Here is a 17,068-nt window from a genome sequence, read left to right as displayed (position 1 = left end):
GTCTGAAAGCTCTTGAAATTCTAGCAATACTACGAAGCATAATGTAATCATTCATCTCCTTGAACATGAACTGGAAGTTGAAACACCATACTCTTAAAGACTATGCATTACGTAGCTGGTTTTGCTTAAAACCATGCCACTAGAGAAAAGACACTCGGAGACGGGTGATGAGTATAGGCTCACGTGCTCATCCTAGCATGCACGACTGCAGCAAGAATACGCATGATATATGCACGACATATCTACATACGGCAGAAGTGTCTCACCTGTATCCCCTGTATGCATGAAGAGACGGGGGACCTTCGGGTGTATGTTGCGTGGGGGATGTGGAGGGTAAGGAAGTCTCGCCTCCTATAGAAATCAAGCCAATCAGAATCAATGATAGGATCTTGCCCGACCGAGAGCAGGAGAACGTTGAGGCTTCACGAGATTTCTTGTGATATGAATACGGTTCATCCGAGGCAATCATCTGTTTCTTTCCAGTTTCAAGATCAGCTGTCCCAGAACAGAATGCACTCGGGTTTTTCGTGCCCAACCAAGTTTTAAACTCATTATTTATTCATTATGAGCGTAAGCTCACTTCTCTATTAAAGGGGAGAATTGTAAAAATCCCAATTATGAAAATCGTCCCACCTCCTCGTCCAGACAGACCCCCTACTAAGAGTCCAGCGGGAACCGGTTCGTGAACTTGAACGTCGCGAGCCCCTTCTTGACGTCCTCGACGAACTTGCCCATGTCCGACGCGCCCATGTACATGCCCGGTTCGTCCGGCTTGAACCCGGCGTCGGCGAGCGCTGCGCTGCTCACGGTGCCGTTGCCGCCGTAGTAGCCGACGGGCTTGCCGAAGAGGTAGGCCATGTTGGCGATCTGCAGGGGGCGGCCGGCCGGGAACAGGGTCGAGGCCTTCTTGACGGCGCTGTCGAAGAGGCCGGCCTGGTCCGCCTCGGCGGCCACCACCACGGAGTCGAAGTCGGTGGCGTCGGCGGCCGAGTAGGTCTTGTCGACGCCCTCGGCGAGATACTCGGCGACGATTGCGGGGACGAGCCCGTCCTTGGCGAGCCGCTCCTTGAGGGCGGTCGCGCTCTTCAGGGACTTGGCGGTCGTGAGGATGCCGACCTTGAGGGTGGCGACGGTGGGCAGGGTGGCGTTGGTGATGGAGATGCCCATCGTGGTGTTGTCGTGGTAGTAGGTCGGGTCGGCGTCGGGGGCCTCCATGCCGAGGGCCGAGGCGACGCGCGCGGCGACGTCGTGGCTGACGCGGTTGAGCTGCGTCAGGACGTTCTTCTTGACCTGCTCCGACTTGAGCTGCGAGGCCTCGAAGCGCATGGCGTTGATCAGGAACTGCTGCTCGACGGGCGTCAGGGAGTTGTAGAAGAGGCGCGGCTGGGTCCAGTGGTCGTCGAACGTCGACGAGAGCTCGCGCACCAGCTTGCCGGAGACCTCTCGGTCGGGCGCCGTGAAGAAGCCGCGGCCCTTCTTTTGAGTCGCCTGCTGCGGGTAGCCCTGGTTGAGCGTGTTGGGGCTGTAGGCCGCCGTGTTCTTGTGGATGAACATCTGGCCGGCGCCGTCGCGGTTGTTGTTGTGGACGGGAGCGCGGCCCCGGTTGATGGGGAGCTGCTCGAAGTTGGGGCCGCCGTGTCGGTTGATCTGGGTATCGAGGTAGGAGAAGATGCGGCCCTGGAGAAGGGGGTCATCGGTAAAGTCGACACCACGAACAATATGACCAGGTTGGAACTAGAACATGATTAGCTACTTGAGAACGCAAAGCGAATAAGACGTGTCACTATACATACCATGATCTGCTCAGTCTCGGCGAAGTAGTTGGTAGGGTTTCTGTCCAACTTCATGACACCCAACTTCTGAAGCGGGGCGTACTCCTCGGGAATGATCTTGGTAGCATCAAGGTAATCAAAGTCGAAGCCGCGGGCCTGCTCCTCGTCGATGACCTGGATCGCGAGCTCCCACTCGGGACCGTTGCCGGACTCGATGGCGTCCCAGAGATCCTGTCGGTGCATGTCGGCGTTCTTGCCGGAGACGACCTGGGCCTCCTCCCAGACCAGACTGGCCTTGCCCTGCTTCGACTTCCAGTGCCACTTGATGAGCGTCGACTTGCCCTCGTCGGTCACCAGACGGAACGCGTGGATACCGAAACCGTCCATGTGGCGGAAGCTTCGGGGAATACCAAAACCGGCCATGGCCCAGAAGAGGGTGTGTAATGAGCTCGGCTGAGAGCTGAAGAAGTCCCAGGCGGAGTCATGTGCAGTGGCAGCCTGGGGAATCTCCTTATCGGGTGAGGGCTTGACCGAGTGGATGAGATCGGGGAATCGGATAGCGTCCTGGATGAAGAAGACCGGGATGTTGTTGCCAACAATGTCAAAGTTTCCCTCGTCGGTGTAGAATCGAGTTGCGAATCCATGGACATCTCGGGCAGTGTCTGCACTTCCTCGCGATCCAGCAACGGTGGAGAAGCGGACATACATGGGAGTCTGCTTGCCCTCGGCGCTCAAGAAGGAGGCGGCTGTGATGTTGCTCCAGTCTCCGTAGCTGGTGAATGTGCCATGAGCACCTGCACCGCGGGCGTGAACTGCTCGCTCAGGAACCTAGAAACGGGAGTGTCAGAGATCGGTTAAAAATATCGAATAAACCTAGGAAGTCAAAGCCGCTAGCTACGCCGTCCAACGGGTATTGTGCGGGCTTGAGAACACCAGACAAAGCTGCGATCAACTTACTCGCTCATGATCGACTACACCAAAGTGTCTTGTTAGTAAATGCTTCATGTGGAAAATCCCATGGCGTAAAAGCCGGGACCGAAAGGGGCTGTCGTAACTTACAGTGTGTAATCTTCTGGCGGAAGATGAAGTCCTCCAACAGGGTGGGACCCTTCGGACCGACCTTAAGACTGTCCTGGTCGGTGATCTGGCCTCCGAGGTCGTCCGTCATGTAGCCGGAGCTGTCGTCCATGGTGAACGGGGCTAACGGATCGTCTCCGGCATCCTCGGCGCGGCCTCCGAGAGCGGCGGCGTACGGGCAACCGGCAGCGGCCGAGAAGCCGGCGAGACCGCCGGCCACAAGTGCGGCCGTGGTGAAGACACGTCCGGCCATGGTTGCTGTTGTTGATTTGTTTTTGTTGACTGACCGGAAGGGAATCAAATTGTTAGATGATGAACAGAAAAACGCAAAGCGGTGGTGGGGGGTGATCCTTATGATGGAATGATGAAAAAGTGAGGCGAGGGGTACGGAGCAGTGTTGGAACTTTGAACGGCCTCCGGAGGTGCTGTTCCTTGGAAGAAAAGGGCGGAGCTTGAGGGCCGGGCCGGGGGAAGTGAAAATGCCACCAGACCGGGGCCACCGAATTCTGAACAGTACAGGAAAGGCAGGTGCCCGGGTTCAAGGATACACTTTTTTGAAAAGGGCGAGTGTAATTATGATGTAAAAGAAAAACCACAAAACAAGAAGGATATGCTCTCTAAGTTTTTGAATAATGGTCGTAAGAGGCGAGTGCCACGGACTGAAACGTCTTTGGCACAAGGCGGGAGCGTAAGGGGTGCGGTATAAATATGTCTTCAAACAGGGCGGGTGCAAACAAGACACCGAAAGGGGGGTACTCACGTACTGTTTGAAATACAGTCAAAACAGGCGGGTGCTGCTGAGGCTCGACCTTATTGGTGTGGAAGGTGAATGTAAATGATCGTGTTATAGTCGACCACAATAAATCACAGGGGGGCTCAGTTAAGAGTAACACCCGTCAGATGTTGATACCCACGAACGGTAATGGCTTCGAGTGAATATAAACTCGATATTAGGCGAGCACAGAGGAGGGAACCTACCAAACACTGAAAGCAGGAGGGGGAAGATCGAGAGAGAGAGATATATATATATATATATGCATTCTGACAGGCAAGTAGTACATGGGACTTGCAGGTGAGAAGCCATGCTGTTTCTTTCACTGTGACTCTTGTTAGTGCAAGCATGGTTCCCACTTGCACTTCACCGCTGTGGGACAAAGCCTCCCTCGACGTGAATCATTCCTGGTTGTTCTACCAAATTTGGAATTACCTTTCCCATGCGGCTTGCACCATACTTGGCCAGGGGGTAGGTAGCAGGTAGCCCCTCATGTGTGCGAGTATTGGTCGTGGTGTACGTTAGTCCCAATACGACTATATATGCTGACCCATAAGGCGGCCGCTCGTGCTCCACGAGTTTAAAAAGTTTCGTTTCTTTCGGCACGGGTCAGAGCTCTAGCAAGGCCCCTGGGACTGACGAATGGCATCGTAGGCCTTACCAAGCCGGAATCGGAAGATATGCAGAGTAGTGACATGGCGAGTGGGCGACCAGGTTCTCTTCTCTAGCTGCATGGTAAGATTGCTCGGCCTTGTGTTGATTGCATGCCGAGCCTGCAGTGTCATGGAAGCCAACTTGGGTCAAGGAAAGCCTGATGACAAAACGTGTGCAGATATGATGGGCAATACCAAAAGAGTCGACCCATATGGCTGATATTAGTCACTTCCCAGGTCTCGGCATACACTGCCTAGCTCACCACATGTGCCGGAAAATGTGGCTCCGGGAAGGTCAAGTTCCCTCTCTCTGCCCACTGAAACTATCACAATGCGAACCGCAGGGCGATCTGAGTAGTTTGGCTGGGAGGTACCGTAGCGAGCAATGGCCCCGGTATTATGAAATCATTGAAATCGAAAGACCAATCTCCAAGTGGAGATGGCAGACAATATGTATGTATGTATGTTAACTCATGGTTGTTCGCATCGGGAGGTAGGTAGCATGGGTTCTGGCATGGGCGCCCAAAATTCCCATATGGCTTCGGTTGGTGCTAGGCGCTCGCCCACCAACCCGCCGGAGTTCGGCCGCGATCAGGCAATGTGAAAGGAGATCTTTCTGCCCAGAAGCGGTGGGAGACCATTCCCCAAATAAGACCAAAGGGCGCTTCATCTCGCGATAGATTCGAGCCTCATGCGCCAAGTTGATGAGGGCCGAATCGTACAGGTCAGGCATAAGTACATGGGTAGGCAAGGTTGTTGTTTTTAGCTCTCTGCAGATTCAAGGCATGCTCCTTCCAACGGCCACCGCTGCGTGACTGCATCAGGCCAAGGGTAGAGACGCCACTAAGCTGACAGCTCACGGCTTACAAGCAGGAGAGAAGCGAAAACGGCCATCAAGTTGCGTGTGTGTGTGTGTGTGTGTGTGTAAAAAGCTCTGGTACGGGGAAGGCGGGTGCGGCCTGTCCAGAGCCGAGCCGACCCGATTCGACTCTGCGATCAATCAAATGAGGTTGGGACAAACAAGCTTGGCAGACGCCAGGGACGATGGTAGACATCGACATGGGAGTATGGAATCGACTTTTCCGTGAATGGGGTTACATGACTTTTGGGGAGCTGGATAACGCCCAACCTGGGAAATCTCGCGGATCGCCTTATTGTCTGTGGTAGATGCTACTTTAGTATGTGCCCCATGCCGCATGCCCCATGCCGCACGCATAGTAGCTAGCATGCGCCCAGGGCAAGAGAAAACCCGGCAGCACTCGACCGGCATTGAGAGTAGCGTGTGACGTACACTACCTGCATCGCGTACCTGAACGGGTTCGGCGAATTTCATGTAGCAAAAACGGCGAGACGGGAACATGCGCCATATTCATCAAATAGAGCACTGTCATGCAATTTGTCTGCTGTGAGCTTTGCCTCTTACTTTCCGCCGGTGTCTCGCGTACATCAGGCAGGTTCTGTCCCCAGCGCAGCAGCCAAACAAGGCTACATCCCAAGGTAGATCGTCGGGCCCTTCGGCAAAGGAAGCAGAATCAATTCAGCGGCATAAGCGATCGGGAAGTCGGAATATATTGCCCCACGAAATAGAAGAAGACTACCATGCTTGCATGCCCACTTGGTGGTTAGAATGAACTGATGGGACGAACTTATTACTGCAAAGAGGCTAGCCGGCCATGGGAGCTAAGGATTACCTAGCATTTCTTTGAAGTAACCCCGAGCTGATGCCACGCGCGAGCAGACCCCGAGCCCCGGAATTACACGTCGAATCACCAACATGAGTGCCAGTAAGAAATGCTGGAAATCCGAGGGAGAGCTCTTTTGCTTCGTATCTTACGATGATTGTCAACCGGCGGAGACCGAATGGGCAATGCCATGCCAAATGCCCTGGTACAAATATCTATGACGACATCTCAACAACACAGGGCCTAGTCTGGTCTGGGCGACCCGTTAGCTGGATGTCTTGGCGTGGGGGTCCTTATTCAACGACCAACGCACCAACACAGACAGACACAGACGGTCTTCTTGTCTTCATTAAACACCTCAGACTGTATTACTTGGCGAACACTGTAACACAATTCGGATGAACTGAATGCAGGATCTTGGTCGAGATGAAATGAAGTAGAAGACCCGTCCAAAACATATTTTTAGAAATCAGTCGAACGACGGTCGAAAGATGCGATCCATAGGCGCCCGATGTTACAAGAGACGCATAAAAGGCTCAAGGGGTATATAAGAGAATAAAATCTCAGGGGTACTACGACGTAGTGTGGGTGCCTGCGTGACTACATAAGATCGATAGCAGTTGATGCATTGCAACCACACCCTCGAAAGGGGCTACGCTCGCAGCTGCAACATAGTGGTAATCACAACTTCAAGAGGAGTTGCATGTGAAGATAACTAGTGACTACCTCACTGTCTTGTCGAGGGACATCAATTTGCTGCCAAAAGCAGTAGGCCGCGTTCGAGAGAGAATATTCTATCATGTCGCCACCCCATTGTTCGCGACGAAAATATATATCTATGGACGGTATATGTCCTACGTAAGATGTGTATACCAATGCAGCTATTACCCTATACAATAACTGTCCGGCCTCGTGAGCGCAGCCAATATGTAGCAATTCCATTTCCCAAACGCCGTATCTCTAATGCTCTCATCGTAATCCCTATGTAGTTCGTAAAACATGTCTCAATCAGAAGGCCTCCATTTATTGCGCCGAGGAGACCGCCGTAAGGATGCCTCGCTAATATCATGCAAAGACGACTCATCCCCTGCGCAGCTGCGGTCATCCAAGACCGACAGGATCGACCTCTCAATCTCGGTTCGACCTTCCGTCAGCTGCTCCGTGTCGATCCACCCGGACTCGACGGCGAACATGACGATGTCGCTCGCGCTGGCAAACCCGGGTATCGCGTCGTCGGCCTCCGGATTGAGATGGGTCCAGAAGTCCTTGCTCGCCCGCTTGAACGCGTTCAGCTCCTTCTTCGGCCCTTGGAAATTATCGACAAGGTACTCGTATATGTAGGCCAGCCACAGCACGTTCGTGTAGGGCTCATGCAGCGCCCAGCAGAGGGGGCCGTCAATGCCCTCTTGATAAGCAACCTGATGGCCCTTGGGGGGTATGCATGTACGATCGCCGCGTAGAAAGAAAGATCGCATCTGCCTGTAAACTCGGCATTGCGGTGCGTGCTCACTAGTGAATATGCTCAAGTCTCTTTCGAGGTCATAAGCAATTGGTTCACTTTCCTCGAGGTCTAAGTCGCCTCTCGCGCGAGACAGACCATAATCCAGGATTGTGATTTCAAGGCCCGAGTGTCCAAAGAAGGCCGCTGTATCTCGGTCTTCGGGGAGGATAGCCTCGCCCGTCTGCCGGATACATAGATTGCCCTCATGCAAATCTCGGTGCTGCTCACGTTAGCCACACAATTTTTCATCGTCCAAATAGGCATGCCTACCTCAAACTCCACTTGAGCTTCTGCTCGAGCTAGGGCAATGGCGACATGAAGGAATATATCCCATATCTGGTCTGTCGAGTTGAGATTGAAGTCTTCCAGGGCAATCCCGGCGTCGCCCAACTCCACCACAAGGAACCTCGTGCCATCTAAGTAGCGACTTGGTGATGGGTAGAACTGAGCTCGGCCTGGGTCTTGCCTCTTGGCTTTTTTCTGGAAGTTCTGGTGGGTCTCGAGGAGTTCTTTGCAAGTCTTTCCTTGCACGATGTACCTTTCTTTATAAACAACGAAGCCGGGGATATCGGCGAGCCACTCGGAGATCTTAAGTTCGCCCATAAGATCGGCCTCGGAATGGGGCTCTTCATCGACTAAGCCAGACTTTTGCTGGGCTTTCGTCTGTGGCTTGATGGGGGACTCCATGCGAATGACTTTGATGATGCTGGTTCCTCTCTCATTGGTCACCCGGTACACCTCGGCGTAAGAAGCTTCCGCAATCTTGACGATCTTATCGCCCGGCGGACAAACCTCTGACCAAGTCAATACCCTAAGGTCGATCTCAGGAACGAGAGGTCCCGGCTCATCTCTGGTCTCTTCCTGTGGTTTATCAGGCTCTGGGGTGGGTTCCTGTGCTAGCTCTTGCACTGGCTGCTCCTCAACTACTGGCGTTTTCGGTGCTACCGTCGTTGGCTCCTCCTCCTCATCCTCCTCCTCGACTACTGGCGTTTTTGGTGCATCATTTTCTGGCTCCGACTCCGGCTCCGGCTCCGTCTCCTTCTTAGCTACTGGCGTTTTTGGTATCGTCGCCGCGGGCTCTGGCTCCACCTGTTTCCGCCTGGCTCTGGTAGATCTGACGGGTTTCTGCGTAGGTAGCGAGGACAGACTATTTTCATCCCGTATGTTGACCTGATCAACTCTGTTTGTCAAGTCCCTGATGTCGTCCTCATTTGCCTGAACAGCATCGATGGACGCAGCCCGCGCAGGCGTTTGAGGTAGTTCGACGAAGAGCCGCTCTGCCTTGGTCCTGGCGTTGCGCCTCCCGTACTTTCGGACGGCTGGTTGTTTCGACATGGTGTGATTCCGACTTATGATTCATAAGTCATTCATGAATCTCCTAGTAGAGTAACACGACCGGCGTCGTCGTTGCAGTCGTTTAGAGAGCAAACATCTGATGATGGGCTTGAGCGCCCTTGGTTGGCGGAGCAACAGCATAAAAGACGTTGTGTGTATCGAAACATCAAGCCACAGCTGCAGCCACTTGGGCGTCGTGGCGCAATGCTAATCAACCCACGTGATTAGTACATGGCGGCTGGTACTAATTTGAATGATCATTGCTCGAATTGAATGCAGCTCGTTATTACCCAGCGCCTGTATGGTGCGGATCCTGCATGCTGCATATCCAAAGTACATCCAAAACCAAACTATTAAGAATCGCATCATTGATGTCGTGACAGTGGAGGCACAGCCGTGCAAACCCGGACATCCATGGAAGCTATGGCAGTGTGTACCTTGACCTCGAGGTCAAGACTCGACTTACAGCAAGAGGTACCTAATTGCCAATAGCACGATCTATATATAGTGTACCTGTAAGTCAAGCTGCAAAAACTGAAGAAGCGCTTCAATTGTATGGAGCAATTACATATTTACGAGAAAGGGAGATACATGTATTGAGCTCAAGAGAAGATCCCCTCAATTTGATGTCGCTGTACCACCAGAAATAAGCGAAGGTGCTTTCTCCACACTTGCTTGTGCTTTTGGAAGTTTGGAGAAAGCTGAAGGTGGAGAAACCAACAGCTGATAGGAGCTCTCCCCGATTTCGTGAGCCGTGCACTCCTCCCCAGACCACACTAGACACCTATTCCGAAGTAGTTGTCTCGTGTCAATTGATCGCATCGCATCGCATCTCGTAGCAACTGGACGAGAGCGACAGCAAGACAGCAATCATGGCCAACTTCCTGAAGAACATCGTTGGCACCAAGTCGTCTGAGACGGCCGTGCCTACTGCTGATTCAGGTACGAGTCGCACCATATAATGGCATTGACGAGACATAAAAAACTGACAGCTTGCGCGCCTCTAGATTTTGCCGACTTTGCTGAAGCCCCTTCGCCAACACCTGTCTCTTTCGACTCGGCTGGGGCTACTCTCGGCAGTCCTGGCCCGGCTGCCACGCCCTTCACGAAATGGTACAATGTCCACGAACGCCACAGCCTGTCCGAATTCAAGGCCGAGGGCGCCATCCTCCTGGCCATGGCCCTCGTCTTCACCCTGCACTTCATCGGCACGCGCATGAACAAGGCCAAGGCTAAGGCCTGGGCCAAGGCGCATACCCCAATTCTTACCAGCGAGTTTGCTCTGGTCGGCTTTGGTGGTGTCCCCAAGTCCGATATTTCACCCGACCACATCTTCAAGCAGAAGAGCCTGTTCGAATTCTCGACCTACGCTACTGGCCGTCAGAATGTGGCCTTTACCGATGTCAAGTTGACCCTGAAGAAGCGCTTCAACCCGCTCATGACGTTTGTCGAGACGGCCTCGGGCTTCTTCTTCGAGAGCTTCGCTGCTCCCCAGGACATCGCTGAGGCCATCACCTACCCGTTCGACGGAAGAGAGGCAGCCATTGTCCCTGCTATGCCAGGTGCCGCTGAAATGCGCGCCAAGGATGCGAAGAGCAACTATGATGGCTTCGTTTGGGCCATTGTCAACAAGGAGAACATGAAGAAGCTCCGAGAGGATCGCTACGACCTTTCCATCACTTTCACCAAGGATACTACCAAGCTGCCCAACTACCTGACGGTCATGAGCGAAAGCGCCGAGATTACGGATACTCTTCTCACCAATGACCTGATTACTGCTGTCCAGAAGGCTGGCGATCTATTCGAGTACCTGATTATTAGCGATCAGCCCATTGACAAGCCCATGAAGTAAGTCTATTGTCGGTTCGAGTTCAACCGGGCAATAAGAAACCACGCCGGTTTTTAAACCGATATTATCACATTATACTAACAGTTGCCACTTTAGGATCGATGAAACTACGCCACGCAAGCGCATGTACTTGAAGTACAGACTCCCCTCGGACAACAACTACGATAGACTTACCCCCTTGTTCAACGTGTTCCTCCGGTTCCCTGATCACCTGACAGCATCGGCTCACTTCAGAGCTGAAGTTCTGCGGAAGGTGAGATCTGTTCGTGACGAGCTGGTCAAGACCATCCAGAAGAACGACGAGGAGAACAAGGCTGAGGAACGCGCCCTGGAGCGCGACAAGCAACGCAAGGCCAAGCGTGATGCCGAGCTCAACTCGATGGATGCCAAGACTCAGAAGAAGTTCCTCGAGAAGGAGCGCGAGAAGCAGGTCCGCAAGCAGTCGAAAAGACAGACAATGCGGGCTTAGGTCAAGGCCTGGGGTCACAATCTCAGGGGAAACCATAAAAGCGTTGCATGCACACGTATATATTGGGCATAAGTGTATCAAAAGGGATCGCCGTTGTGTGGCGCCCCCACACAGGGTTCGATCGGGAGCAATTAATGTAAAACAAGTCGCCATGGTTGGGTAGGCGTATCATAGTCAATATCAAGTTTATATTGCCCCTCGTTACCCAGCTGACCCATGCCCCTACTGTGAGGCCCATAGCAATGTTCATATTCTGGGAACATTACGAAAAAGCAATTTCATGTTGGGGTGTTTTAAGAATAGGTACTACTTGTCCAAAAAAGTTCGGCATACCTGTCTGAACGATTCATTACATTTTCCCTCTCCAGATTTGTAGTACGGATGGAACGCCTTGATATATACATTTATGTAGGTAGTCCTGTATGTAGGGCAGATGTAGGTACCCGTTATGCCAGGTGTTTACCCGCCTAGATTATCAGTGATGTCAATTATGCGGGCGACAGGTCAGTCTGCAGTTTCATCCAGTACTATACCAATTTATATACAGAACGAGGAAGCGTGAGACCAGGTGTTTCGTTGCCGCATATTAGATGTATCTTGATAAACTGGGCAGAAGTTGAAATAGTCTGCGGAATGTCTCAAATTTACGTATTCAAGGGTAGCTTTCTAGCACCCAAAATCCCAGATCGCGGGGTCAATGACGGACACCCCACATTCGATTGGGTGCAACCAGTTGCCCTAGAACTTTCTATTGATACCAGACGCATTCCAGCTTCCTGCCTATTCGTTTGGTCAGATACAATATCCCTCTAATCAACACAGCATTTTGTAGTTTGGCATATTCTCGATTATTTGGAACCTGCAAACTTGCACCGTCAAAAGCCAGCAACACCGCCAAGATGCCAGTCGACTACAGTAAATGGGTGAGCAACAGCTACTCCGACTACGAATGAGTTCCTCCTTCGCGCGTTTACTGACCCGGCTTTTGTTTGCCAAATTCTAGGATGCCTTGGAGCTCAGCGATGACTCCGACGTCGAGGTCCACCCCAATGTCGACAAGAAATCATTCATCCGGGCGAAGCAAAATCAAATCCACCAAGAGCGACAGGAGCGCAAGATGCACATTGAGGTGCTGAAGTACGAGCGCGTTGTCAACGACGGTCTCATGAAGCGCATATCGGGCTTGCTCGACGCCCTCAAGAGTCATGCCGCCGAAGCCGAGACACGGAACCCGGCCGAGGTTGCCTTCCAGGCAGTCATGGAGTCTGCTGGCAGTGCGGGCGACGACAAGCCGCCCAAGCGGCCCGAGGGCGTACATGGATCCGAGGAAGAGATGCCCACCTACACCAAGATGATGGCTACCCTGTTGGACCAGGTGAACCAGGCCCTGGACGAGAAGAAGCCCGAAAACCGCTACAACGCCATGGTGGAGGAGATTGGCGGACACCTCCAGAAGGTCCAGGGTTTGCAGAAGGACCTCCTCGCGAAGATGGCCGAGCTGGAGAAGATGGACCAGGGCAAGATTACGAGCGATAGCTACCACACTGGTTTCGACAGCTCCCACGTGTCCAAGTCTCAGCCCGGCGACAAGGCCGTGTCATCCAAGCCCGAGCTACTCAACCCCAACTTCGATATCAACAATCCTGGCGGTATCAAGGCCCCTAACACTACCTCGGATGCGGACGATGACGCGGAGGTTCAAGCCTCTCTAGAGGGAAAGAGGTTTGCCAACATCAAGTCGAACGATTATCGCGAGAGCAATAACTACATCTCGGCACACCCGCAGATTCTCTCGGAGAAGGAGCAGGACGGCATCTTGGTCATGGCCTTTGATGCTCAACTCGAGGGCAAGGGCGACTTCGCCAGGAACTGCGTGCACCAGGCGTTGCTGCTTCAGTACTGCCGCTCCCTCGGCAAGGACGGCGTCCCCATGTTCTTCAAGCGCATCACCACCAAGGGCCACCAGGCACAGGACGTCTTCTACAAGGATGTGTCGGAAACTTACGCACGCATTCAGAGCCGCTGCAAGGAAATCAACGCCGAGAGAGCGCAGGAGGCCGCGTCTGGCAATGCAGGCGTCGAGCAGATCCAGCTACACGCTGTGGAGCCCGGCACGGTCATCAACATCCGGATCCCGCCGGCTAACAGCGAGGATGAGTCAGAGAAGCAAGGCCGGGCCATTTTCGAGCAGTTTGCCCCCGAAATGCAGAAGGCGCTCGAGACCGGCAGTCTGGACAAGGTCAATGAAGTCCTGGGGCGGATGAAGGTGGACGAAGCCGAGGAGCTGGTCGGGCTTTTGGGCGAGGTAAGAACACCAACTAACTTATCCCTGACAATCCGTGAATTCTTGACATGGCAAATTGCTGACACATAATCCCATGATTTAGGCCAACATTTTGAGTTTAGAGGAAGAGATCATCGATGCGACTACCGAGGACGGACAGAAGCATCTGAAGGATATGGAGGAAAAGGCAGCCTTGGAGTCGTACACTGACGACCCGGAGTAAGGGCCATGAACCTTTTTCTCTATGCTCTCATTTTCCATGTTGGCATACGTATCTATATATAGGTCTGAAGCCTAGGCTGCAGTCCGTTGGAGGATCCTGCAGGCGTCTAGGGCACTGAACTGTCACTGTCAAAGCAATGCATTAGAGAGACGAGGGGATTTTCGTCTCCATTACGATGAATGACCGAAGGATACACCACATAGAATAAAATAATGTAAAACCCCTTTGTCAGCATGATGTGTAATCGTAGTGCTTGGCTAAAGTATGGAAACACTGGATTAGTGGCTAATGGTTTTAAAATAGATGACAGTGTTTCCACAAGTGCCATCCAGATCGTGTAATGGTAACACTGACTGATCGGAGGGAGGCTCAGCTCGCGAGTGCCAATGCCCAATACGAGCCACGGCGTCTCACTACCGTTGGTGATTTTCATGCAAACATTGAACGCCAAATATTCCAGCCTCAATTTTTTTTTTCAGCAGCTACTACTTAACCTACACTAGCCCTTTTGCTTTCTGAAGCCTCTGCCACTTAGTAAGGAAAAGCCACCTCAATCAGGGCGTAATATGACGCGGCCCTGGCGCCGGCGCCGGCGGAAGAAGCCTGAGCCTGATTGGAAGTCAACGCTCACAGCCAGCCACCGGTCGGTCGATCACCTGGACCTGACCCAGCAACCAACGCCTGCCTGACGACGATATCGGTCAATAACAACATTTGCGAACAGAATGATTACTGCCGTCATTACAACAAAACTCTCGTGGCTGGGTTACGTCGATCTCGTTACCGACAAATGGTGGTAAACCCACTTGGGCGATGGGCTAGAGGACGAAAAGCCTTGTTTACTCGATGCAGATCAGAGGATCTTGGAATAAAAAGACGGAGGTTAGAGACCAGGTCCCAATCCTTGGCCCATGGAGGCCAACTACCGGGCGGGTCCCACAGAAGCTGGGCTGGGGGCAAGGGGCCGCCGCGCGTTCTGCATATTTGCCAGGATGATGTAGCTTTTAGTCCCATGCAGGGCCTCTCTATTTGGGATGGGCGGCTCTTGACACTCCAGCTCCGACGCCCGCATTGGCGAAGCCGGCGAGCAACCACAGTCACTGACGTTGTTGTTGCCCTCTTCAAACCTCGTTTGCGACCTGCACAGCCCTTCGAATACCCTTAAAGCCCCACCCGGTGCGCCCCCACCCCCGTCACTGCTTCACACGATCTCGTGCTCCCCTCCAAACGACTGGTTGGCAGCCCGACAGCTCAGGGTCTAGAATACGGGCTCTTCCCCTACTCAGCAGCAAAACAGAGGTGACCAGCCTCGCCATTTTGCAGGGATGGCCATCGATTCTGCCATCATACTACTACACTACTATCTACATAATTGCGGGATGGGAGGACGATCTTTCTGTTCTCGCTCGCTTGCACCATGTTAACGTGCTAACTAGCCACCTGGACTGGGCCACTTGTGTATGAAATAAAAAAAGAAATGGCTAGTAACAGGAAGGTTGGTAGGTTTGGTTGCGTGTTGCCACACCATCTGTCATTCTATTCGACCACACCACACAGACCAGGGGGTGGTGGCCAAGGCCATGCGCCGCGGCGGCTCTTGTCACACCCAAACACAAACCCCCGGCCGATCACTTGGGGTGTGTCAAGTCTAACTGTGTCTTGGACCCTTGAACTTTTATTACTTAAGGCGAGTAGATCCTTCGACCTCGGGCTGGTAACCGAGTGATGCTTCTCCTCGTTTAATGTGCTGTCTCTTTTTGCCTTATACCTATTTCTAGTTGTTATTATACTGGTTGCCTGGAATATAATATCTTCCTATTCGACTCATCCACAACAGCGCCGTCTTTGTTTGCTGTTCGAATAGGTATCCTGCTCGTACTTACAGAATCTCTTCACTACTGTGGTTCCAGCATCACCACACCACACACAATATGCTTCCCTCGTTACCGAGCCTCGCGGCTTCTATAGCCCTCCTCACATCGACAGCATACTCGCTGCCCCGGAACGTATTAAGCGGATCGGATGGAGGAATCGCACTCTCGGCCCCGTCGATGCTGTCGGCGCGAGACACGGCGTGCAACAACTCGCCCGACCTCTGCAGCAAGTCGTACTCGCAAGTGACTCACATGGGCGCCCACGACGCCGCCTTCCTGCGCGACGCCTCGACGGACAACTCCATCGCCGGCAACCAGTACTTCAACGCCACGCTGGCCCTCGACGCGGGGCTGCGCCTGCTCCAGGCACAGGTCCACAACAAGAACGGCGTCATCGAGCTCTGCCACACGACGTGCGACCTGCTCGACGCCGGCCCGCTCGAGGACTGGCTGGCCAAGATCAAGGGCTGGATGGACGCCAACCCCAACGAGGTCGTGACCCTCCTGCTCGTCAACGGCGACAACCAGGACGCTGCCTCCTTCGGCTCCGTCTTCACTGGCGCCGGCATCGACAAGTACGGCTACGTCCCCGGCAGCAGTGGCGGCTCGTCGGGCTGGCCCACCCTGCAGAGCATGATCTCGTCCAACAAGCGCTTGGTGACCTTCATCGCCTCCATCGAGGCCTCGCAGGCGCACCCCTACCTGCTCCCCGAGTTCGCGCACGTGTTCGAAACGGCCTACGAGGTGACGTCGCTCGCCGGCTTCAACTGCACGCTCGACCGGCCGCAGTCCGCCGGCAGCGCGGGCGCCGCCCTTCAGCAGGGCCTGCTGCCCCTGATGAACCACTTCTCGTACCAGGCCCTCAGCGACGCCATCATGTTCCCCAACGTGGGCGACATCGACACGACCAACTCGCCCTCGACCACGACGGCCGGCGCCCTCGGCAAGCACGCCCAGACCTGCCAGTCCGAGTGGGGCTCCAAGCCCGTCTTCGTCCTCGTCGACTTCTGGGACCACGGCCCGGCCATGGACGCCGCCGACAAGCTCAACGGAATCGAGGGCAAGGCCACCGGCCGCACCACGCCCGCCGGCGCAGGCGGCAGCAACAAGAAGAGCGCCGGCAGCACCAACGCCGGCACCGTTGGCATGGGCCGGGCCTCGTTGGTTGCCTTCTTCATGGCGGCTGTCATGTTGTTTTAAAAGAAACAAAAACACCGCCAACAACGAGAAGAACACGGGAAACGAATATATGACTGGAAGGGATGGACTGGGAAAAAGAAAAATAGATCGGAGGGAGGGATTCGTTATTAAGCCTTATTTTCTGCATAGCGGGCGGCGTTGGTTTTGACACTCCGAATCCACCAAGTGCCACTCTTGGCGGGATTCGGGACATCCTATGGTTAATTAGGATAGGAATCGGGATTTGGCCATGTCTCAGTATTATCTTGTTATGACAAGATTGGATATAATCAACTAGCATGGAAAGCCGCCAAAAAGGGGCAAGCTAGGTAGATAGCCACTTTACATAGGAATTGATACCAAGTCGAACTACTACACAAAAGGAAATGCGCCACTGA

At 53.5% G+C, this 17,068-nt stretch overlaps 5 protein-coding genes across 5 annotated transcripts; 3 read left to right on the top strand and 2 right to left on the bottom strand.

The window, feature by feature from the left end:
• Positions 1-657: 657 nt before the first annotated feature.
• On the bottom strand, positions 658-3,102 carry PG985_010184 (catalase 3; the record flags this gene model as incomplete). Its single annotated transcript, XM_066829952.1, has 4 exons — positions 658-1,734; positions 1,794-2,600; positions 2,730-2,743; positions 2,832-3,102. The coding sequence occupies 4 exons, from the start codon at positions 3,100-3,102 to the stop codon at positions 658-660; spliced, it is 2,169 nt and encodes a 722-aa protein (XP_066682342.1).
• Positions 3,103-6,960: 3,858 nt separating this feature from the next.
• On the bottom strand, positions 6,961-8,792 carry PG985_010183 (uncharacterized protein; the record flags this gene model as incomplete). Its single annotated transcript, XM_066829951.1, has 2 exons — positions 6,961-7,677; positions 7,728-8,792. The coding sequence occupies 2 exons, from the start codon at positions 8,790-8,792 to the stop codon at positions 6,961-6,963; spliced, it is 1,782 nt and encodes a 593-aa protein (XP_066682341.1).
• Positions 8,793-9,664: 872 nt separating this feature from the next.
• On the top strand, positions 9,665-11,110 carry PG985_010182 (uncharacterized protein; the record flags this gene model as incomplete). Its single annotated transcript, XM_066829950.1, has 3 exons — positions 9,665-9,734; positions 9,800-10,640; positions 10,738-11,110. 3 exons carry the CDS (start codon positions 9,665-9,667, stop codon positions 11,108-11,110), a joined length of 1,284 nt encoding a protein of 427 aa, XP_066682340.1.
• An 899-nt stretch (positions 11,111-12,009) lies between these two features.
• Positions 12,010-13,617, top strand: PG985_010181 (cell division cycle protein 37; the record flags this gene model as incomplete). The annotated part of the gene is made up of 3 exons (XM_066829949.1): positions 12,010-12,033; positions 12,114-13,415; positions 13,498-13,617. 3 exons carry the CDS (start codon positions 12,010-12,012, stop codon positions 13,615-13,617), a joined length of 1,446 nt encoding a protein of 481 aa, XP_066682339.1.
• A 1,931-nt stretch (positions 13,618-15,548) lies between these two features.
• PG985_010180 (PLC-like phosphodiesterase) lies at positions 15,549-16,691 on the top strand (the record flags this gene model as incomplete). The annotated part of the gene is made up of 1 exon (XM_066829948.1): positions 15,549-16,691. One exon carries the CDS (start codon positions 15,549-15,551, stop codon positions 16,689-16,691), a length of 1,143 nt encoding a protein of 380 aa, XP_066682338.1.
• Positions 16,692-17,068: the final 377 nt, after the last annotated feature.

Source organism: Apiospora marii (genome assembly GCF_038362585.1).
Source record: "Apiospora marii strain CBS 49790 chromosome Unknown utg000006l_segment0_segment0, whole genome shotgun sequence".
Lineage (NCBI taxonomy): Eukaryota > Fungi > Ascomycota > Sordariomycetes > Amphisphaeriales > Apiosporaceae > Apiospora > Apiospora marii.
This window is presented reverse-complemented; position numbering and strand designations above follow the sequence as displayed.